This window comes from Nycticebus coucang, chromosome 4 (genome assembly GCF_027406575.1).
Source record: "Nycticebus coucang isolate mNycCou1 chromosome 4, mNycCou1.pri, whole genome shotgun sequence".
Classification (NCBI taxonomy): domain Eukaryota; kingdom Metazoa; phylum Chordata; class Mammalia; order Primates; family Lorisidae; genus Nycticebus; species Nycticebus coucang.
In genome coordinates, this window is record NC_069783.1 from 67,782,719 (window position 1) to 67,806,624 (window position 23,906).

At 43.1% G+C, this 23,906-nt stretch overlaps 1 protein-coding gene across 1 annotated transcript in view; it reads left to right on the forward strand.

Annotated features, from left to right (window-relative positions):
* Nucleotides 1-23,906, forward strand: part of ANTXR1 (ANTXR cell adhesion molecule 1) — a 265,145-nt gene that overhangs the window by 152,294 nt on the left and 88,945 nt on the right. The window contains exon 13 of the mRNA XM_053588536.1: nt 12,868-12,963. Coding sequence (XP_053444511.1) covers nt 12,868-12,963 — 96 coding nt within the window. The remainder of the gene's footprint in view (nt 1-12,867; nt 12,964-23,906) is intronic.

Genomic DNA, 23,906 nt, shown 5'->3' on the forward strand with positions numbered 1-23,906 from the left:
GTACTGACTTTCTAACTGGACTGTGACAGCCTCTTTGAGGATCGGAAGCTGACTTTGGTCATCTTTCTGTGCCTCTTACTGCTGAGCACATGTTAGAAACCCAACAGAAAATGTTTTGTTGGTTTCTCAATCCCTTTTATTCAGTTTAACAAGATTGGTTTAAGGAACTGATCTTCATGGTCACCACTGGTAAACAGCTCTCTTTGTGAGGCACCCACCACACCCACCTTTCCTGGTTCATAATACAGAACAACAGCCAACAGTATATGGTATACAGTAGGTGATGTTTACTTATAAATAAGAGGCAATAATGATGCTGACATACAAGGGATGATGAATAATACCAATCGAGCATATACATTAGATAAATACCTTCACTAAAGATAAGACAAATTATTATACTTACCATATTTAATAGAATTAAAAAATGAAAACAAGAAATTAGCCCTTCTCTTCCAGTGTCAATATTTGAACATTACTAAGTACCTTCTCTGTAATCCTATTTCAACAGCCCACTCACAAGAATGAAGGCATTCTGAGAACTAACAAGCTACATCTTAACTGTATTATTCTCTGAGACTGGTTTTCATTAACATTCTCCATGCATTTTAAGGAGAGAAAGGAAAGTGCTGAATGAATCCAAGATTTATAAGAAGTAAATCTTGGATTCATAAGTAACACGAAATGTTGTTATTGTTTCAGAGTGATAGGAATACCACAAGAGTGTCCTTCCATGATAAGGACCTTAAAGCTTGATTTTGTAGGAATTAGGCCTCGATCTTCCCCTTAATTGCATATTAATTATGGCTTATCTAAGTCCTTCTAATATTATTCATATAAGGCATAAAGTGATAAGATTTATAGCATACTAGAATATACACATGCAAATAATTTCTACTCCTTCAAAGCATTTACCTTGGAAAACCATTATGCTTTCTCCAAAAAACACTTACTCTTCCAACTGTTTTCTGTACTCATGCTTTGGAATGGCCATCACTTCAAAGGTATTTGAATATCTTTAGTAGGGGAATGAGGCAACTTCAGTTTGGTGAATGGTGCATTACCAAGCTAGGGACCCCCTTAGTGAAAAGCAAAGCATGACTAAGAGGTTCTAAGATTTTCTTCTTGTGGCCTATAAATTGGTTTTAGAAACAGTTCTAAGGAAGGTGTTTCAGAATTGCTTTGAACTGTGGCTGCATCACTGGAGAGAGTCTTCACCTCCAAAACTGCTTGTTTGGAAGGAATTAGATTCATACGGATGTGGGAGTTCTGTTGTGTCCATTCACTGTGCAAACAGCCACACTGCTTTGTAGCCATGATTTTTTAAAAAAGCTCCACAAAGGCTTAGGTAATTCTCACTTAGTATTTTTTCTATATTGCCCCACTTCTTGGGTTAAGAAATATAAAATCTTCAGTGTCCATAATTGTAGTGCTGTTGCTAGCCAAATTACCACTCAGGTAGCAAGAATGAGTCTTGATGTTTCATTATGTTGCCCTTATTAATGTTTGATCAACTTTAATGAAGGCTATTAAATATACCATTGGAAAAATCCACCTAATTTTCCCTTTCTTTGATACTGGGATGACAATCTTAGGGGTTTGGGTTTCTATAACCTGGGACCACCCACTAAGACCATAGCTCCAGTCACAATTAGAATGAAGCCGTTCGCCGTTCACGGGAATCAAAGTCATTTACCATCCTGGGCTTATCACCAGGAACTTGGTCTGGGCCTGGAAACAAGGGAGAATGGAAGGGAAAGTCACACATTGAAGGATGGCCATGTGCCAGGACATCAATATACCTTATCAGTAATCATGGAGTGAACCCCAGGAAGTAGGAATTATCTTATTTTCACGTATGTACAGAAAAGGAAGGTCAAGAGAGCTTATGCAACTCATCCAAAGCCCACATACTAATAAGTGGAAGTGCTAGGATTTGGATCATCTTTTCTTGATTCCAAAGCTCAAGATCTTTGCAGGGAGAGTGGTACAGCTCTTCCCAGGGACAGGGGGAAGAGGCAACCTCCAGTGCCATTTCCACCACCCACTAGCTATCGAAGGCATTAGCTGGCTACGTTCTCCATTCTCTCAATCTAAGAAACAGATCAATGACTAGTTATTAAGTCATTCTATGTTTGAAACATTGTACTTATTTTAAAAGCACAAAGATGAGTGAAGTATATCAGTGTTATAGTTCAGTGGCAGAGGCAAGCATGTAATGATATCATTTCTATAACATATAGTAGAGCCTAAGATAGAGACAAAATTGGGATAAAATAAGAGCACAAATTCAGAGTTCAGTGGTATCTAAATGATCTGTGGTGTTTCCCACTCAAGTACAAGATCTGTGATTACAAAAACCATGCCGTCTTTTATGCCACTGTTCTCCATGCTTGGGGAGGGCCCAGCACATAGTAGATGTTCAATGAATGTGTTAGGTTTGCATGAATCCAGGGGTGCCTGAGCTAAGACTTAAAAGCGAAGCAACAAAAGTTAGAAAGTTGTCTCAGGAAGAAGAGAACATGAAAGAAGAGCAGGGTGTGTACAGGGAACTGTGCTAAACCATGCGGTTTACTTCTGTCAAAGCACAAAATGTGAGGCGGGTGATGGTGACAGAGGAGTCTGGAGAAATAAGAGAGGCCTGTGTGGACTTAGGACCCCAAATCTTGTATCTAGGGGTCTGCCCTTTAAAAGATTCCAGGGATTTGATGGGCCCCCTGAAATCGTGATCAAAAATTTTCTGAGCTTGTATGAAATATGAATGTGTATTTTCATGAGGAAAGGTTGTGTATCACTTTCAGCAAATTCTCAAATATTAGGAACTCTTATGGGCACTGAAGAGCTATTAAAAAGTTCATGGGCAGACAAAGTCATCATTTTAGATAAATGGCTTTAATTACAGTGTAGAGGATGGAATTCCTGGTGGTAATTACTAGTAGTGGAGAAACCAGTAAAGAGATTAATTGCAGCTGTCCAAAAAAGAAATAATGGGATTCTAAACCTGATCGGTGGTATTGGAGATGGAGTAGACGGAGGGACCTGAGAAGTATGTAGGTCAAAGGAGCATGAGGAGCATGGTGTACTGCTGGAGGGTATGATATTAGGGAAGGGAGAGAGAGAGGAAAAGAAGCCTGAGATTGGCTTCCAGGTCCCAGCTCGGGTTGATACGTGCCCCTAAATGACAGGGGGAGATCGGGCAGCTTCTGAGGAAAAACTGTGAGCTCAGTATGAACAGTTGAGTTTGAGGCATCCGTGGGACTAACGGGACAGTTGGATCGCCCTGAATATGACCCTGAAGCATGGGGAGAGAGATGAGCTAAAGATAAAGATTGAAGTTATCAACACCCAGATGAGGGATTAAACTCCAGAGGGAGATGGGACAGCCCATGGAGAGCATTTAGAAGAAAACCAGCAACAGACAAGAATGGCTCCCTGTCTGGCACAACATAGTGAATGGACTTTAATGCCACTGAATTATACACTTAAAAATTTGGTTAAAATAGGACATGTATTTCCATAATTTTTAAAAGTCGGGAAGGAAAGGATAGCTCCGTAGGGCATGCTGACATTTAAGAGGCTGCATACAAGGAGCAGCCCATGAGGAAGATGGGGAAGATGGACAGGAATAGTCAAAGGTAAGAAGGGGGGGGGGGGATACTGCTGCAGTTGGGGGATGGGCTGGAGAGGATGGATTTTCAGTAAAATGGAGGGCAGAGTGGGCAGATGAGTCAGATAATGGCTAAGGTGCCTACCAAAAATGACAAGAATACGTATGCTCTAGGAGAAAGAGTCTTCCCATCCAGAACTTCTCAGCAGCAATAAAATGACTTAAATTTCATCTTTCAAAATAAAACCTGCCCAACCTCTGCCAGTTTTGTCTGGGCAGGAAACAGAGCTGCTGCTGCTTCAGATGGTTCTAAATTCCACTTCAGAGCTCTGGAATGTGACGCCTTGGAGGCACCAGCCTAAGCCCCTCCCTGGTGCTCCTGGAGGAGGACAGCCAAGGTGGAGGGAAGCCTTCCAGCCCCGAACCCCCTGACTGTGCTCTGACTCTGCCATTAGGAGCAGAGCAAGACCAACATGTTCATAGCCCCTTGATCTGCCCATTTCCCTCTCACCAGAATGGTCTCTTTGGTATTTAGAACAAGCAGATTGTTCAGAAGTCACAAAGTCAATATATCAGAGCAGCCTCCACTAAAGGGTCTCTTTTCCTTGAAGTCCTTCCAACAGTGCTTCAAAGACACCCTCACTCTGTACCAGAGGAAGGGGCGTGAGGATGGAGGGAAGAGGACAGGAGAAAGGAGGGCAGGCCACTGGGGAACCTGGTGTCATCAAGTCATCAGCCACATCCCCGGGTGCCCTGGGAGGGGAGAATCCAGGGAAACAGCACTGCCAGCATTCAAGAAGCACTAATGGCTCCTCAGCTATTTTCCTGTCACATTCTTGGCAGAGATTGGCTAATATCTCTTCAATATGGCAGAATAAACCTTGCTACTTCATTCTTTCGTGTTAAGTGTTTACAAGGTAGCCTAACCTTGGGAAAGCCTCTGTGTATCTTCAGTGGCTTTAGGAGTTCAGTGTTGACACTCAAATCTACATGACCTACCAAACCACTGGCTCTTTGTTAATAAATTAACTATTCTGTGGTTGTCGAAATGTAGTTATTACAATTACCAGGACCCTTTATTAATAAATCGAATATCCTATTATTCTCTAAATGTAATCTTTACAACTACCAGGACTCACACTGGGGTTAGTTAAAAGAAAGAGATATTGGGAGGTCCCTGTGGGAGGGGCAATAAAGCCTGTCTCTTTCCTGCCTTGATTGTGAATCAACAGAAATGAGGCCAAAAACCAGTACATGAAAGCCTTAGGATTGATTGCTTTTGGTACTGTGAGTTGGAGACAGTAGCTGAGTGTGGCAGCAAATGGTCTGGAAACTGGAGCTCAGAATTAAATAGATTTACCAGCTTCGTCACAGGCATGGGAGGATGTCCAGGGAGGATGTGCAGTCAGGAGCAGAGTTACCCGGAGCTGGTTAGCTTAAGCGTTAAGGGCCATCATTGAACAAGTCCCTTCTAAGGCCCTAGGAGGGGTCCTTATAATTTTGCATTTGCATTTTTACATTATCTTTCTTAAAGAGCCTCCCTCCCAAAAATTGTATATGTGGCAGGCCCCACAAAACCTGCTTGCGTGGAATGGCAGAGAACACACCTGCTCCCTGTGGGCACACACTCCCCAGAAACGTGTTCATTCTGATCTTTCCTTAGTTACTGAATGAGTGAAAGGGAAGACACAGCCCTGGAGTTACATACACAGCGTCCCCAACACAGAAGGGGACATCAGGAGTGGGGAAGACACATTCCCCCTTTAATTAACATAGCTTTCCAAGCCCGAATGGAGGACGCGTTGTTGGCTACAGAATAACTCCATGCTGTGGATGTTAGGCAGAATCCTGACATTAGTCCAATAGAGGATTCTACAAGTTCCTTTACATTGACTTCCCCCAATTCCTCTCCATTCTGTCCTCTCTTCACTGTGGCAACGCACAAAACAAAACAGAAAGGAGCAGCAGTGTTTCTTGCTCTGTGGGCCAGGGGCCTGGTTCTGTCCTATTAGATTAGAAACAAGCCAGGCACGGTTCCTCTCTCCCACCCCATGCCATGCATTAGAAATCCAAAATTACCTACATTCCACCTACCAAGTAAGAGATGTTTTCATTATTCAAGTTTCCAAATCTATGTCTTTGAGAACAGTGCCTCCTTGTCTTAAAAGAGATGTCCTGATTTCGTGATCTGGGAACAGAAGAAATTAAAGCCATTATACAGAGATTTGGCCATTCAAACCAGGCAGCCTTCAGGGAATGTTCCTAATAAAGAATGATCAGCCAGAGGAAGGAGCAGGGCTGAGGCCTCCTGCCCTCCTTTAAATATTACTTGTCTGCGTGCTTAATGGCAGGCCTCTGTATGAAGGTTGGGAGGGCTTAAATGTATTCATGAAGGATCCCCCAAGAGGAAAAAGCACCCCCACAGTCTCTTGCCTGACTACACACTTCCACTCAGCTCTAATCACTCATCTGACAGCTCCCACACCACCTCCCACCAAAATTTTTAAAGGACCATGTTGATTTTTTGTACTTTATTTCCATGTTTTAAATAATAAGACTTTAATCTATTGTATGTTTAGGCTGTTGAGAAAATAACAGTGGTAATACTCAATCTCTTTGAGTCTTATCTCAAGCTGTTTATCTGCTGCTTTTTTCCCTCTGAAATCTCTTTCAAAGGTTTGTGGTGAAATGTATGCAGGGACTGCCCAGATTCCAAAGTTTGCTAGGCAGGTCAGCTTCTGTTCTCACTTGAGTCATAAAAAAATAAATAAAATAAAATGCACATCCCAGCCTCAGGCTCCCCTGCCCAGTGAGGACTCTTAGACTGAGCCTGCAGTGTGAGCCTGAACTTGTGAACATCAGTTCTCGGAAGCCACCTTGCCTCCTGCCAACTCCCATCTGAGAGCATGGACAGGCACAATTCTTTAAGAGCGACCTCACGCCCAAATGGTCCCACTCAGCCCCAGCATGGTGTTCAGCGGGGCCTGGGGTTTCTCCAGTCCTGGCCACCTTTGCGCTGGTGAAGGGGGAAGGCAGAGGCCAAGCCCTGAGTCAGCCTGTGAGCTGCAGTCAGCCCCCGACCCTCCTGGGCTCCAATCCAAGAAGAGGCTTTCAGGAGCAGGTGATGGTTAGCATGGGGAGAGCCAACAGGGACGCAGGAGGGCAAATCAGAGGCAGAGCCCAGGGAGCTGAGGCAGTCTGTCCCAGAGCAGGAGAACAGAGTGCAGAGCAGAGCCAGGCTTCGTGGCTGTCAGGCTGTACTTTGTGGGTTCTGGAATACCTCACATGCCTCCTGGCCACAGGCAGAGCCTGCTCCTTAGTACTTGGGTAGGGTGTCTTTATCTTGGGACTTGGTAAAGATGCAAAAGGACTGCTTTAGAATAACTGAACTAATTTTATGAACACCATTTACTAAACAGTGCAGATGTGTTTATATTTTTATTATTTCAATAGATTTACGGGGTGCATTTGTGTTTTCTCACAGTGTATTGTATAATGGTGAATTTGGGCTTTTAGTATACTTGAATATACAATACAATACACAATGTACAATGTACACCAGAAAAGTTTATACATTGCTCCCTTTGAGTAATTTTTAACCCGTCACCCTCCTCTGCCTTCCCCTTTTCTTAGTTGCCAGTGTTCACTTTATGACCATATCTACCCATCACTTCCGTTATAAGTGAGAACATGTGATATTTGTTTTTCCATTTCTGGGATGTTTCATTTAGGATGATGATCTCCAGTTATATCCAAGTTGCTGCAAAAGACATTATTTCATTGGTTTTTATAGCTGAGTAGTTCTCTGTGGTGTATATAAATACATACCACATTTTCTTTATCCAATCATTTGATGGAGATATGTGTATATTTCTATAGTACATGTTGATAATATATCCAACAGGCAATGTAAAATCTTACCTTAGTCAATCTCTCTTCACAGGGCTGTTGATTAAAACTCTCAGACAGCCGGGTGTGCTGGCTCACACTTATAATCCTAGTACTTTGAGAGCCAGGGTTGGAGGATCACTTGAGCCCAGGAGTTCAAGATCAGCCTGAGCAACATTGAGAGACTACTTATTCTTAGTAAAGCATCACAAGAATGGAGAAGCATGAATCCTATGTACTCAATTTTGATATGAGGACAATTAATGACATTTAAGGTTATGGTGGGGGGGGCAGAAAGAGGGACAGAGGGAGGGGGGTGGGACCTTGGTGTGTGTCACACTTTATGGGGGCAAGACATGATTGCAAGAGGGACTTTACCTAACAATTGCAATCAGTGTAACCTGGCTTATTGTACCCTCAATGAATCCCCAACAATAAAAAAAAAAAAAAAATAGAAAAATTAGCCAAGTATGCTGGTGCTTGCCTATGGTCCCACCTATTTGGGAGGCTGAGGCCAGGGGATCACTTGAAGCTAGGAGTTTGAGGCTGCAGCAAGCTAGCCTAGGTAACAGCCTGTCTCAAAAAAAAAAAAAATCTAAGGGGAAGTTAGGCAAGCTGTGCTGGGCCCTGTTTCTTTCTGGCTTTGTTTGGAAGCACACTTCAGCCATGCAGCCTGCCAGTCCATGCCGGGCCATGTGAGTGAACTGCTCTGTCAGAGGCGAGAGGGCAATCACATTGCAGTTATAATCACTGATGCAACTGCTTAAAATACAGTCTTAAACACAGTGATTATGCAGTTATAATCACTGATGCAACTACTTAAAGTACAGGTATTACCTAACTAAATTTTTAAAAATTTGTTATTATAGTGTAATGGTTAAGTGGGAGAGGGGCAAGATTCTAAAATCAGAACATGTGCATTCAAATCCCAGTTTTGCAGCTGGGCACCGTGGCGCATGCCTACAATCTTAGCTTGTTGGGAGGCCAAGGCAGGAGGAATGCTTGGGCCGGCAATTTGAGACCAGCCTGAACAACGTAGTGAGACCTTACAGAGAAAAATTAACTAGGCATGCTGGTATGTACCTATAGTCGCAGCTATTGGAGAGGCTGAGAAAAAGCAGCACTTGGGCTGAAGAGTTTAAGACAGTGCTTTTCAACCTTTTTTAATCTCATGGCACGCTTGAACCTATAGTTAAACTTCCATGGCACACTTATTTCATGTTGATCAAAAAGAAAAGTAAAAAAAGAATATACTTAATGTGCTTTGAACTTCTTTCAAAAATAATCTAATGATCTTTAAAATTTTTTGCAGCATACCTAAGATAGTCTCATGGTACACCAAAGGGCTGCAGCACACCACTTGAAAATATCTGGTTCAAGAGATCCTCATCTATAAAAAGAAAAAAAAAGTAGTCAACAATAACTGCTTCGTAGTGTGGCCAATTAGGGAAGGTGATATTTGTAAAGCATGTGGCCCATTGTTGAACACAGTAATGCTCAATCAATGGCAGATATTCTTTTTTTTTTTTTATTGTTTCAGATTTATTGCAGGTGCAAAGAATTAGGTTACACTGTTTGGATTTGTTAGGTAAAGTCCATCTTATAAATGTCCTGCCCCCAAGAGGTGTGCCATACACTGCAAACCCCATCCCCCTCCCCTCTCCCTCCTCTTTTGTTCCCCTCCCCCTACCTTGAATTGAATTGAGTTTTTCCTTTTATGAGGGAATGTATTAGAGTGTCCACTGGCTTCATATCAGAATTGAATACACTGGATTCTTGCTTCTCCATTCTTGTGATACTTTACTAAAAAGAATATGTTCCAATTCTATCTAGGTTAATACAAAAGATGTAAAGTCTCCATCTTTTTTAATGGTTGAGTAGTATTCTATGGTATATATATACCACAGCTTGTTAATCCATTTCTGAGTTGATAGGCATTTAGGTTGTTTCCATATCTTGGTGATTGTAAATTGAGCTGTGATAAAGTCTAGTGCAAATGTCCTTATGATAAAATGATTTGTTTTCTTCTGGGTAGATGCCTAGTAATGGGATTATAGGATCAAATGGGAGGTCTAATTTGAGTTCTTTGAGGATTCTCTATACTTCCTTCCAAAAAGGTTGTATTAGTTTGCAATACTACTACCAACAGAGTAAAAGTGTTCCCTTCTCTCCACATCCACGCCAGCATCTGCCGCTTTGAGACTTTGTGATGTGGTCCATTTTCACTGGGGTTAGGTGATTTCTCAGGGTGGTTTTGATTTGCATTCTTCTGACAGTTAGGGACAATAAGCATTTTTTCAAATGTTTGTTAGCCACTCATCTGTCTTCATCAGAGAAGGTTCTGTTCATATCTCTTACAATAGCAGATATTCTTAATGGTTATTTACTTTGGGCTGTTCTGTCTGTAGATGGTTAAGGAAATTGCTTTGTGTTAAAAGACTCCATCTTTACTCTGCTCACCATTTTTTTGTAGAGACCTTCAGTAAACCCCTGCTAAATGAATAAATGAAAGAACCTGTAGGGTTGCATGTACATGTTACCTCCTTCTAAGACATTAGCCGTAGGTCTAAGTTGATCAAAAAGTCTTTTGAACTGGGTCTGTAATGGTTTCTGAAAAATCTCAAAAAACCAGGCAATTCATTTAAAGGCTTTATCCCAGGGCTATCTCCAGAGCAGGAGAAAGCCCCTCTCGGAGCTTCTGTTCCTATGTGTTTTCACCCCGATCACCCACTCCCCTGAGCCCCACTGTTTTTCCCCAAGACCTCCATGGGGAACTGTGGCCGGTAAGAGGCAGGCCTAGCTTGGCTGGAGAAAAGCCATCACTCTCTTCCCCCAGTGTGGAAGCCTCTCCCCTCTGTACCAGGTTCTTCATCCTTACCGCTTCATGGAAAACCTTCCAGAAGGAAGTAAAAAAAGTTCCCCATAATTTGTCAGCCCTTCTGCTCCAGTTCATCTACCTAAAGTGAAAAAAGAAAATCAAGGACAGGGGAAATTGTGTATAATGTGAGCAGATGTAGTCTTTACTACAAGGCTGCTATTTTAAAAGCCTCTCTGTATCCCAAACCACTTGCCACTCCAAATGCAAACAGATTTATGGTCTGAAATGCTCACCGTATTCTGTTGTTGTGGAAAAAGAGGGAGAGTGAGTCACAGCTCAGTGTTTGATAAGACCACTTGCGTCAGACTGCCCAGCCGCAGCTGCTTGCGTCTTGTGGCTCATTTTATGCTCATGCTGCTGCGGTGAGGCAGGTGAGGTTTATTATCCCCATTTTATGGATGGAATGAAGAGACTGAGATTAAGAGGGCTGTGCTTGACTAACAATACATTTGGAAGATGTGATTTTTTTCTGAAACCATCCAGAGCCTCACCCGCTGCCGTGCTCACCTATAGAAACTGCAGGCCCACAGCATCCCTGCTTGGGGCCCTGTGCTCACTCCCTACCCCTGCGCTGGGTTGCCCAGCCCTGCACCTGCACTGGAGAGGCTGCAGCTCCCTTGGGGGCAATCTGACATTCCCAAGCTTTGGCTTAGTGGGGGCCAGGAGTGTTTAGTTCCCTGGCTTTTTGGTCAAAGACATTCCAGGGAGTTCAGGGAATAGGACTGCCTTTAAACAGCTTCCAGTAACCCCTCCTGAGCACTGAGAGTGGGAGTGTGCTCTGCCACTAACCTGTGGCTGTACCCTGGACCGGCCACCCAACCTCCCTTCTGTGCAAACAGGGGAGGGGAACAGCCTGAGACTGCTGTTACTGTGAGCTGTCTCCCAAAAGACGTGTGCGCTAACAACAATGGTGTTATTGCCAAAGGTCACAAGCTTCCATCCATCCATCTTGTACCCCATGTGTATTCACATAGCCCCTGGACAAGAACCCCTGGGCCCAGTGAGCTCTGACACCAAAGTGGGGAGCCCCAAAGACAGATGTTTAAAGAACAGCCTCGATAGTTTATTTTCTCATTATGAGGTTTTTTGTTTTGTTTTGTTTTGTTTTTTTGAGACAGAGTTTAATTATGTCGCCCTCAGTAGAATGCCAGGTGTCACAGCTCACAGCAACGTCAAACTCTTGGGCTTAAGCAATTCTCTTGCCTCAGCCTCCCAAGTAGCTGGGACTACAGGCACCTGCCACAGCACCCAGCTATTTTTCGTTGCAGTTGTCATTGTTGTTTAGCTGGCCCGGGCTGGGTTTGAACCCACCACCGTTGGTGTACGTGGCTGGCGCCGTAAACACTGTGCTACGGGCACTGATCCTATGAGATGTTTTTTAAAAAGTAGATTTATAAAGAAGTAGATTTTATAAAGATTTATAAAGAAAGATTTATAAAAGAAAAAAATTATCACAAACCCATTGCCAGCAAAACCATTGGTATTAATAATTTAGTAAATGCAAGTAAAAAGTTTACTGCATACCAGAGACAGTCTGCGTCCCTCACTTTTGATTCACGTATGATAAACTCACACTCATTGTACCAGCATGTTTTCCCATCTCATTTAATTATTATTTGACAATGGTATGTCTACATAGTCACTGATTGCATGAAAATTCTATAGCGCATTATTTAACTTCTCTAATTGTGAAACATTTATGTTGTTTTGTTTTTGATTATTATCTCTGCAGACATACCTGATTATTTTCTTAGACTAAAAGTGGAATGTCCAGAGGCTTCCAATACTTGTAACAATTCACCTCCTGCCCCCTAGAAAGTTGTGCGGATTTGCGCTCCCCATCACTGGTAGGGGGCAGGGTGGAGGGGATTACATTGGTGTTCTCTAGTGTTCTCCTTTAACCAGCAACCTCAGAATGCTGGTACCGAGTGGAGCCTGTTTGCTAAAAGTTTACACCATCTCGGGCCACGGCAACTGTTGTCTATTTTCAGGACAGCCCTAGGCATGTTTTGAAGTAGAAAACGTTGGTCTTGGGTACCTTCCTCCCTTCCTCACGCCCATGTACCCACTTGACCTGACTCAGAGCTGACTCAGCCACCACACCCCTCTCCTCCCAGGTGTAGCAGCTATTGCTGCCCCAACACCCCACCCTGAGATTCATCTGCCCTCCATGGCATCCCATCAGCACACGTTCTGTCCCAGCCTCACGAATCTGTTACAGCCCCAGCCAAAAACTGCAAAAAAATAAGAGAGAGAGAGAGAGAGAACAGCAGAGCCTCCCTAAAAAGACAAATCCATTTATCTTCAAACTTGGCTTTAAAAAGTGCATTACAGGGCCATGAGCCCCAGAATGATGGGCAGAGTTTCAACCAGCCTTTGCCTTTGCTTGCAAACTGTGTGCTTCTCTGCATATTGGTGATGGGAGCTTGGGGAGGGACGAGCACACGTGGTCCTGTCCCACCACTGACTGCCTCCCTCTTCCTTGGCCCTGCAGTCCGACGGCTCCATCCTGGCCATCGCCCTGCTGATCCTGTTCCTGCTGCTGGCCCTGGCCCTCCTCTGGTGGTTCTGGCCTCTCTGCTGCACCGTGGTAAGTGCCCCAAACCTCACCCATGCAAGGCAGAGGGTGAACAAAAGTTCACAAGGACCATGGGTGAGGAGAAACATTTAAAGTGTACGGAAGACAGATCTTGCAAAAATAAAAAAATAAGCAAGGAAATAAAAAAATATATATATATATAATTTATACAAAACTGGCACAACATTGATCAGTGGAACTTGGAGCCATTAGCAGTCAGTCTGGGTTGGGGTGTGAGACTGCCATGGGCACACCCTTGGGTGTGGCCCTTCTGGCTCTGGTGCTTAGGAAGCAGCCATGGGACACCCTTAAATGAGTGTTACTTGACATGCAGTGAACATATATGCCTGTGTTTATGGTACACACACATTCGTTGAGTTTCCCACCCTATGCTCTTCTAAGGCCACCTTGGTGTTAGCAATTAGTCTATCCATCTGAGAGACTGTCTGGGGCCTTTTTATTTCAACAATAAAGAAAGGCACCTCCCTTTATTCCTAAATTTCAGCTAACTTAAGACACACCTACCATGTGTCCAGCACGATGTCAGACTTTGGTTACAAGATCAGTCAGAGCCTACCTCCTTCTCATCATTCTCATCTGTAGTCACCACGTGGCTTCAACTAGTGTCTCCCCACGTGGCTTAGGGTCTGGAATAATTCACCACAATGATAATCTCGAGTGATATCTTTTTTTTGGTTAACTTCTATTCCCTGGCCCTTAGACTGAGAGAAACTCAAAGTAATATCCAAATAAAGGAAATAGCATGAGCTGTGATGTGTCTAGTTCTAGCATGTGCTCTGCCTTCGTGCAAATCAGTGAGGCCCAGATACGTTTGGAGTGGGCCCTGCTCTGCTGCCGTGCCATCCGCCATCCCCACATTTCTGTTCTGTGGAGCAGCTGGCCGGGGAAAGTAAACAGTATGCCTCTGCAGAAGGGGCTGCATCTTCATTTTATCTCTGAAACTCTAGCACTTAGCACACAGTACAAAGGAATTCACATCTGTATGTAGAACTGAACAAACAGAGCACTCAACTTGAAAAGGAGAGGAAAATGGCTTTGAATGGTATTTTAAAGAGGTGGCAATGATTGGAATGAGGAACTCTGCCAAGGTGTGGACCACGTGGCAGGGACTTCCAGAGAGGGATGACCTGCAGCAGACTAGAGCATGTGTGTGCAGGGAGGGACCCGAGACAGACGTGAGTCTCAGGTCTGTTAGTACCCTCCAAGCTGAACTAATTTCGCCGAAATTTTAAACAGATTCTTACCACAGCAGCTCAAAGAGTTATATGTTGTTTTAAATACTTAAATCTGCACAACCTTTTTATTCTGAGAGTAAAAAAATCCCCTATGAGTCAGCAGGAGCGCGTTTTATGGTGATTCAAAAGCAAGCATATTTTTAAGTAGAGAATTGTGAAGGAAAAAAATAAATCCTTTACAGTGGGCTCTTAAAGAAGGGGTTGCAGGGCTGGTGGCAGCAGGCAGTGCACACTGTTGTTCACCTAGTCCCTTTTATTACTGTCAATAATTACCCCTGGGTAGGAACGGCTCGGAGCACTGGAGCCGTTCCACCAACTACTAGTTGTGTGATCTAGGGCAAATTACTTAACCTCTCTGTGTCTCCATTTCCTCACTGCTATAATGAGAACACTAAGATCCCCCACCTCATAGTTAGATGGTAAAGATTAAAGGAGTTTATTATAGTCCTTAGAAAGTACCTAGCACATAGAAGTAGTGTGTATTATCATTATTAAAAAGTAGTTAACCATAATGGGAATCTGTTGGGATAGGAATACCATATGGCTTTCAATTTAATTGGTGGGAAATATGTCTCAAAATAAACCTTTCATTATTGGAAAGCCAATAATTGCTCAAAGCCAAATTGTTTTGCAATATTCAAAAATATTTTTCAATAAATTTATCTGGTTAAGTCCCTGTAGGCTTTGGAAGGCAGCCAGAATGTCTTAATGTGGTCTAACTTTTGTAAGTCCCAAAGGCTTTCTTTATGGGGATGCTCTTGGAAATTAGTTTTCCTGTTTATAGTGTCTATAAAAACTGCCCCCACCCCCTATTTCTGAAACCTGGCCTGGGTTCCAGTGCTTGGTGTAGCCCTGAAAGCTCCTGTTGATCACTTTGCTTCCTTGATGAGTGACAGTTTTCAAGTGGGACAGGGTAAAGCTATGTGTTTTCCAAACTGGGGTACGCAGAAAGGAGGGCAAACGCTGGCCTCCATTCAGGAGCCCCGCTCAGAGGATGCAGGGAAGTTTCCCTGCAGCAATCCTCCCCATGGTCTTCTAACAGGGGTCCTTGGAAACAGTGGTCCCCAAAACCTTCCTCTGTCACTCTCCCTGCGCCCCTCAAGGGTGAGACATGCTCCCTTGACATTTGGAGGAAAGCCAGAAAGTAGGCAGGACCTGCAAAATGTCGGGTGCGTGAGACCTGTTTCTGCCGTGTGCCTCCTTGTCCTTCTGCAATGTTCTTTCCAGGAATGACACTCGAGGTATTTAACAACCCGCAAGGCCCCCACCAAGGCTGAGTCAAACAGTAGCCCTGAATGGCTGGGTATGTTGTGGAGGGAGACAAACCCCTGCAGAGTGTGTAGAAGGACAGGCACTCGGGTGCCCAGTTACTAATCATAAACGGCATATTTACAAATGCTGACCAGGACGAGCAGACCAGGCACGGGGTTCCTGTCAGGCCTGCCCTCTGCTCTGCACCCTCTTGCTTCCTGCTGGTTCTGCCTGGAAGAAGAAACCTTCTTCTGGTTCCTTAAACACTCTCCTCTCCTGGCTCCTGGTGGGTGAGAGTGACTGGTGACGCCCACCCAGTGCATTGTACCTTTCCCAAAGAATCCCACTCCCATCAGGGCTCTTAAAGTCTACCTAAATGGAACCCAAGTTAACTTATTACATTCTGGGCTTATTTGCATTTTTAAAAGGGGAATTCAATGGGCTAATGTTTTACCAGAAGAAATAAATAAAGCCCCGTGTCAGTTCCACAAAGGGCATTGCCGGAAATCTTTAAGTCAGGCCACACCCATTCCACCTATGCAAACGTTTGATCCAATACTATTGCAATCCCTAAATCGAACTTTTAGAAGAAGACTAGGAAATCTGAATAAAAAGGGGATAATGAAAAAGAGAACTGAAGTTATTAGAAGAGTCAATGCTATGAACGGCTTGAACGTATAGAGAAAAAAAATCTTCCCTCACCCCAGCCGAAAGCCGGTGCGCTGGGAAACCTGCAGCCCAGCAAGGCTAGTAGCTTCACGCACACAGGCAAAGGCATCAGATGAGCCGGCCTGATCCTGTAGGGCCTGGCTCCTCCAGATCAGAACTCTGGAGGGAAGAACGAACGCCTGTCTGGAGTCTTACTCTGTTGGCCCGCCTTGACACTCTCAGGAGCACCCTCACATCCCCACCCCACGCTCCCTTGTTCTGCCGTCCCCGTATCTGGTCTGACCCCTGTGTGTCTTCTACCCTCCTACTCCCCAGATGCCCTCATGTATGAGCCCTTCAGCACTGCTTAATAAACTTTTACCTTATGTTTCTGGATAAAAATCCCTTCCAGACGGTCACTGTTCTGGAGATTCCTGTCCTACCTGTGGCCCTTTCACACTCAGTAGACAACCTGCTCTTCTATCTCCAGTGGAGAATTGGAGGCCGTACTGTGACACCACTGTGCGCTTGCTCTGACACCTCTTCTCCGCAGAAGGCCTCTGCCCTTCTCCTCTCTACTTGTGCAATTCATTTTGTCGCCTCTCACATCAGCTCTTCCTGTGGAGTCTCCATTCTTCCCTTTCCTTTCCACTGGCTTCCTCCCTCTGCCCCAAACGTATGTCAGCCATTTGCACCCTTTAAAAAGCATCTCAGACTTTATTTCTCCTTCAACTGCTCTCCTGCCTCCCTCCTTTGCCCCCACAAACTCGTTTGCAGAGCATAATCCACTGTCTGTAATTTCCCCCACCACAGCCTGGCCCTGGTCACTGTTATTCCTCTTGCAAGCCTATATCCCCCAGCCAGCGGTCTCTCTCATTTTTCATTCCTCTTTATCTCCTCCAGCGGCAGGTGCTGTTGACCTCTCTCTCCTTAAATGCTGTCCTCTCCTGCTCCCTCTGGCTCTTTTCCTACCTCTCTGTTCAGCTCTTCCCTGTCTTCCTCAGGGGCTTGTTCCCCAGGACTATCTCCAACCCTCTTCTCTACACAGAGTCCCCAGGCAATATCACCAACTCCCATGACTTCAGCTACTTAACGCATTCACCCATCACTGGCCTGGTCTTCAGAGGACCAGGCCCATATGATAAGGGCCAGTGGACATCTCAAATGCAACCATCTCACCCTCACCGTGCCCCAATTAAACTCATCACACTACCCCCCAAACCTGGTCTTGGTCTGTAGATGTCACTATCTCCAAGTTGCCCAAACTAGAGACTGCAGAGTGACCACCAGTGTCTCCTGCTGTCACACCTTGCCTTATCTCACTCCCAGGCACCCTTTTCTCTCACCCCTCGTCTTATCTGTCACATCCATCCACCCCCACACAAGCACAGACCTGGCATTCAGAGTTCTTAAGAAGTAGTTGTGAAATGAATGAATGAATGCTATTTTTTGCCCTACTCAAGGATTCTGCATCTCCCGCTAGAGTTATTTCAGTAACTTTCTAACTGTTCTTGTAATCTTCTTCACCTTCACTGGAGATTTTTCTCTTAAGGAAAAAAAAAAAGCTATCAAGTAATGGTCTTGCACACTTCCCTGCCCCAAATTCCCTTGACTGTTCAGTGGCCTTAAAATAGGTTTCTGGTTCCTTGATATGGGCTGTGTAGGGCTTTTCCAACCGGGCCTCAGTCCTTACCTCACAGCCTCACCTCGTACCTTCCTCTCCTCTGCATGGGCTCCCTCAGCACCCCGGCCTGCTTCTTTCATGCTGCTGTATCTAACCTCTTTCCCCAGAGTTAACATAGATGAAAAGTTCTGGAAATAAGTTGTTCTGGAAATAAGTGAGAATATACATAACGCTGTTGAACTGTACATTTATTCGGTTACTAAGTATAAAATGCCTAATTTCCTTAAGTACTAATTTGACATGTGATATCTCTGACGTATCACTTTGACACTTATTTTATATTTATTGTGAAGGTACATCCTCATTCCTTCAAATGCATGGTTGGGCTTGTGATTATGTATCAGATTTTTTAGAGCAACTTCTGTAAAATCACAGATAAGTCCAAAGTTCATGTTATTTTTAAATACAAGTTCCGTCATGGAATCAATGCTGCACAGGTAGCTCGAAATATCAATGCAGTGTTGGGAAGAATGTAGCTAATAAACACACAATAGGTCAATGGTTTGAGAAGTTTCCTTCCAATGATTTTAATCTTGAAAAAGAGCCATTTAAGTGACTGTGAACCAGGTGGATCATGATGAGCTGAAAGCTGTGGTAGAAGCAAATCCATCTCAAAATGTGCGAATTAGCAGCAACGAATAATAATAATATTATTATTCCAAAAATACTGGACCATTTGAAACAAATCTGCAAGGTGAAGAAGCTGGATAGATGGGTTCCACATGAATTAGACCACTGTCAGAAGAGAAGTCATCTCCAATCTTGACTTTCTTTGCTGTCATGACATAAAGGCAAACATTTCTATACTGGATTGATATGTGTGATGAAAAATGAATTTTTTTTGACAGTCACAAATGTTCAGCACAACAGTTAGATAAAGATGAAGTGCTGAACACAGTCAAAACCTAAATATTAGGCCAGGAGCGGTAGCTCACACCTGTAATCCTAAAACTCTGAGAGGCCAAGGCAGGTAGATTGCTCAGGAATTCAAGACCAGCCTGAACAAGAGCGTGACCCCATCTCTACTAAAAATAGAAAAACTGAGGCAAGAGGATTGCTTGAGCCCCAGAGTTGGAGGTTACTGTGCGCTATGATGTCACGCCATGGCACTCTACCCAGGGTGACAGCTCGAGACTCTGTCTCCAAAAAATAAATAAATAAATAAAAACTAAATATTCATCAAAAATATTGTCTGTTTGGTGGCCCAGTGCTGTTACTATCCACTACAGCTTCATGAAACCTAGCAAATCAATTACAGCAGATGTCTACTGCAACCAGTTGGATGAAATGATGAGGATGCTTGTGATTAAGCAGCCAAGCGTGGTTGACAGAGATAGGCCAGTCCTCTTGCAAGACAACACTCAACCACATGTCACACAAAGAAGGCTGCTCAAACTGCAGAAGCTAAACTTGGAAATGCTGTCATCTACCGTATTCACCAGACCTTGCACCAACTGGGTACCACTTCTTCCAGGCTTTGGACCACTTCTTGCAAGGAAAAATGTTTAACTTCTAAAAGCGGTAGAAAATGCCTCCAGGCTTCTTCCCTAGTGGCATACACAAGCTACTGTTAAGATGGCAAAACTGTGTCAATAGTTTAGGGGTATACTTTGATTAATTGTATTCTTCTTGTTCAAGATATAATAAAGTAAACTTTTGATTTGAAATCAGACATTTCTTTCTTTCTTTTTTTTTTTTTTTTTTTAGAGACAGTCTCACTTTGTTGCCCCAGTAGAGTGCTGTGGCATCACAACTCACAGCACCCTCCAGCTCTTGGGCTTAGGTGATTCCCTTGTCTCAGCCTCCTGGGTAGCTGGGACTACAGGCATCCGCCATAACACCCAGCTATTTTTTGTTGCAGTTCAGCTGGGGCGGGGTTCAAACCCATCACCCTATACACCCTTAGAGGTGTGGAGAACAGTATTTGGATACTTTAACAGTATTTGGTACTTTATCCAAATACTGTTCTCCACACCTCTGAGGGTGAGTATGGGGCCGGCGCCCTACTCACTGAGCCACAGGCCCATTTCGTATTTAACATTCTAACTGCTGTGTATGTTGTATGTAACTCATGCTAGTTTTGAGCCCAGGACCTCATGAACCATATATAACTCATGTGTCTTATTACCTTGGGAGCCGCAGGGGCCCCAAGGAAAAAAATTTCTTTCTAGTGTGGCAGTCAACATGTTAATGACCTACCATAAATAACCTAAAATAAAAATAGTTAAGATGGTAAATTCTATGTTATGTGTTTTCTACCACAATTAAAAAGAAAAAAATAATCCTCCTATATAGTTACATTTCTTCTGTAATCCAGTTAATTAAAGCACTGTGCTATTTAGGTCAAATCAAGTATATTTCTGTTCACATAACAGCAACTATTTTTGTTCAGTTTGCATACATTCAGAAGTCCTCCCTACGTAAACAAAAGGCTGTTCTCTTGTTTTTTTATTTTTCAGTGGCTTGTAGATGTTCATCTTTTAAAGAATTAAAAACTAGTTCATAGTCAACTTCATTGACTTTCAAAGGTAGTTTAACAAATAAGCTCTTTGGACCTCTCCAATGACAATTTGCAAGGAACAAAAATTAATCAAGAACTTGATAGGCCTTTAACTGAAAAAAATAAAATAAAATATCCAAATACTGTTCTCCACATCTCTAAGTATAATATTTCAGATGTAGGGCCAGACAACCAAGCCTAACATCACCAAAGGATTTAGTGACAGTTTAATAAAAATATGACTAGTACAAGCAGCTCCTTATCCAGGCATCTTGGCCCTAGATTGATTATGCTTTTTTGATCCCATTTCAGCCTCCACCCATCCCATCTGGACACATCTCACTCTGTAGTTGGCAAAAATTCTTTCTTACTAGCAAACAGAGCTCTGCCATGGCCTGCCCTCACCTCCAAAGCACTGCACACACACCTTACACCCTCTGTCCTTCCTCATCCCTGCTGGGCTGGGCTGGCCTCACTCCTTGCCTTATAACCCACCCACCCTGTCCTCATGCCTGCTGGCAAAATGGGAAGAGGCGAGCTGTCATTGAAGTCCACTGGGTTCCAAAGCCTCGTCGTCCTCTATGAGTTAAGGGATTGGACAGATTCTTTAACCTTAATCTCCCTGTGTGAAAAAATTAGAAAAGTGAAACAGTATTGCCTCTAAGGTTGCTTCTTCACATTCTTACCTTTTATAAGTGAATCTACTCCTCCCTTTTAAGATACCCCGGACTATGGATCTCAAACCTGCTTACATGTTGAAACCACCTGATGATTATATGATGCAAGAAATCAAGGGCACCATTTCCAAACTATGACAGGACAGTAATACTGCACCAGATGTAAAAAGCCACACTTCAGAACAAGAGGTTTTTAGATAGTACGTTTGAAAGACACCCTTAAACTAAGTTGAATAACTGTCCTATTGCAGGACTTTTCAGAATCTTTAATAGGAGAATTTGCATTTGAATCTCCAAACTTATTTTGACCCTGAAACTCTTTTTTTGGCCTATCCCTACCCATTCCCCTCCCCAACACCTGTTGCGATACTGACATCTGGAAGGACACTAGTATTCTGCCAAATACTATTTGGGAAACACAGTCCTAGAGAACGCTAACGCAGCAAAGAGAGCAGGTTTCCGGATTCTCGGTTGTAGCCTCTTTCCTGCCCTCCCTGGTGGCTGGGTCAGTACCAACAAGCTTGAGCATGCTGTGAACATCATCAACACATCCTGGTTCCCTGTGTGCCCCACTCAGGTCCCACTGGCACTGTAAGTGGCTGGAATTGGCTTGCCATAACCCAAGCAGAGGCCAGGGGCTCCTCCTCCCAGCCTCAGGAATCTGAGTTCATGGATTTATTTTACTGTTTCAGAGTTTTGCAGTGACACTGGTGCATCATCTGCTGGAGTACATGCACGGTCATTCTTTCACATTACCATGTAAGTCTCTTAGGACTTAACAACCGATGTGAAAATTCCCACTACAACTCTCATTGTAGATATTGATGATTTGGGCCTTTTAAATAGTCCCAGTCTTAAGGCTAAAAATTACTTAAAATTTGAGTTCCAAATGGAAAAAAAAAAAAAGGCTGAACTCTCTTGTTTGAAAACGCAGTCTGTGCTGCATTCCAGATCAACACCCTTGGCACCAGTTTTTGCCAAACATTTACAGTGTAAAATTACTGGATTCAGGCAGTACTTGGCCAACATGAACCCACCCAATCAGCTGTGAGGTCTCTCTTAAATTTATGCTGTCTGTTCAGTGGAAAGATTCTTTTCAGTGGAAAGATTTTTATCTGCTGTCCACTCACATCTCATCCTTCCTGGACATTTTTCACATCAAGTTGCCTTGGTTTCTCGACTTGAATTAGAAGAATACTTGTAATGTTTAGGGATCAGAATAGAATGCTAGAATATAAAAGGACAAGAGTTAGCATCCCCTTCTATCTATCATGTTAAAGCCTTCATTAAATAGCTTTTCAGATCTGAATTGGTGTTTCCTCCACACACAACTCTATTCTGATGGCTTCTCCTCACACAGATCTAAAGGCCAGGGAGGCGTAGCTGAGTTGGTTTTAAGAGATCAACCCAGAAGTCCCGGGATCTGCAGTGTTTTAAATTGAAAGCTCCAAAATATGTTTTTTATCCAAATGCAGGTATAACATGTATTTGAGCTAATCCCTCTCAGCAGGCAGGAGGTAACCTTTTGTGAAAAATCTTGACTGGCAATACAGTGGAATTCCATTGCAAAACAAGAACAAAAACACTCCCAGACAAAATATAGTAAAAGTTGTTTTAAATGCATAGCCAGGCTCATGAGAAAATAGGGCACATTTCCAGGACCAAAGTAAAGAAGGATCTAGAAATAAGATGGTCAGCTGACCCTAAAGCAGTGGCTGGCCTGAGGTAGATTTTCTGATCTCAGTAACCTAGAGGTTTTCATGGACCCATAAAAGTTTTGGAGTTGGGATTGAGTCTTCTGCCTAAGGCAGGGCCTTGAGTCAGAGGACAGGCTTCAGGTTTGATGTGTGTGTGTCCCTAAGAATTCATATCCATAATTTCTCAGAGTACTGGAGTTCAAATTTATTCCACTCAGGGTTCTTTAAATTGCAAACTGAGAAAAAGTGGTCCCAGTTGAGAAATGCTTACGGATCTTCAAGAGTAAACCTAAATCCTCTGGCAAGCTCTTTCCTCAACCCAGGCCTTACAGGATTCCCATAGATAAGTGCAAACTATACATGAGCTCACAATCTAAAATTACCAGAAACTTAAGGAATATTACTACCCAGTAAACCCCTAGAGGGTTTACTATACACATGGAAAGCACAAAAAGAAGTCAGGCCCTATCATCAGTTTTTCCCTTGCTCTCTCCAAAGTTCACAATAGTTGTTAAATAACATATACATGGAAGATTCTCTACATATCATTATTTCTCCTATAACATGAAGTGTGTTTCTAAAAATATCACTTCATTATGAAATTTTGACCCATGAAAGTAGCAGCACTAATGGAGGGAATAGGTCAGAGCAAACTATACAGTTATATAGAATTATGTATAATTAATAATAGTATAATAATTCACTAAAAAAATAAACTCAGTAAAAATTCTACCATTTTAAATGTTGTAAATCATATTTTAAAAAATACTGTGGTTAATATGGCTCTTTACCTTGATTTAAAAAAAATAAACACGTGGAGTTTCCTGGTGAAGATGAGTGTGTTGTAGCACTGTGGCTTGGAGTTACAGAGACCAGACAGAAGGGAGGACATTCTTAGGATCAAGTGTCACAACACCAGAGGTGAATGGCTGTGACTCATTGTCTTGTTATTCCTTCTGCACTGGCTTAAAATAGAAATTCATCTTTTGTTGTGTTGCCAGGTTGCTTATTTTATTTAAAAATTTTAAAAAAGCTATTTATGTGGTTCCAAAATAAGACTGAAAGCCATGAAAATACTGTTCTGCTGCTGTCAGCATTATGGCCTTTTCTTCCCTCCATGACACAAGTTTCTAATCCCCTGAAAGCAAATGATGGCTCCCAGGAGTTCCGTTCTCTTTACTTTGGTTTTTCTGCATGGTCCCAGATGATGCTTCCTTGGATTTCATTATACCCATCACTCTC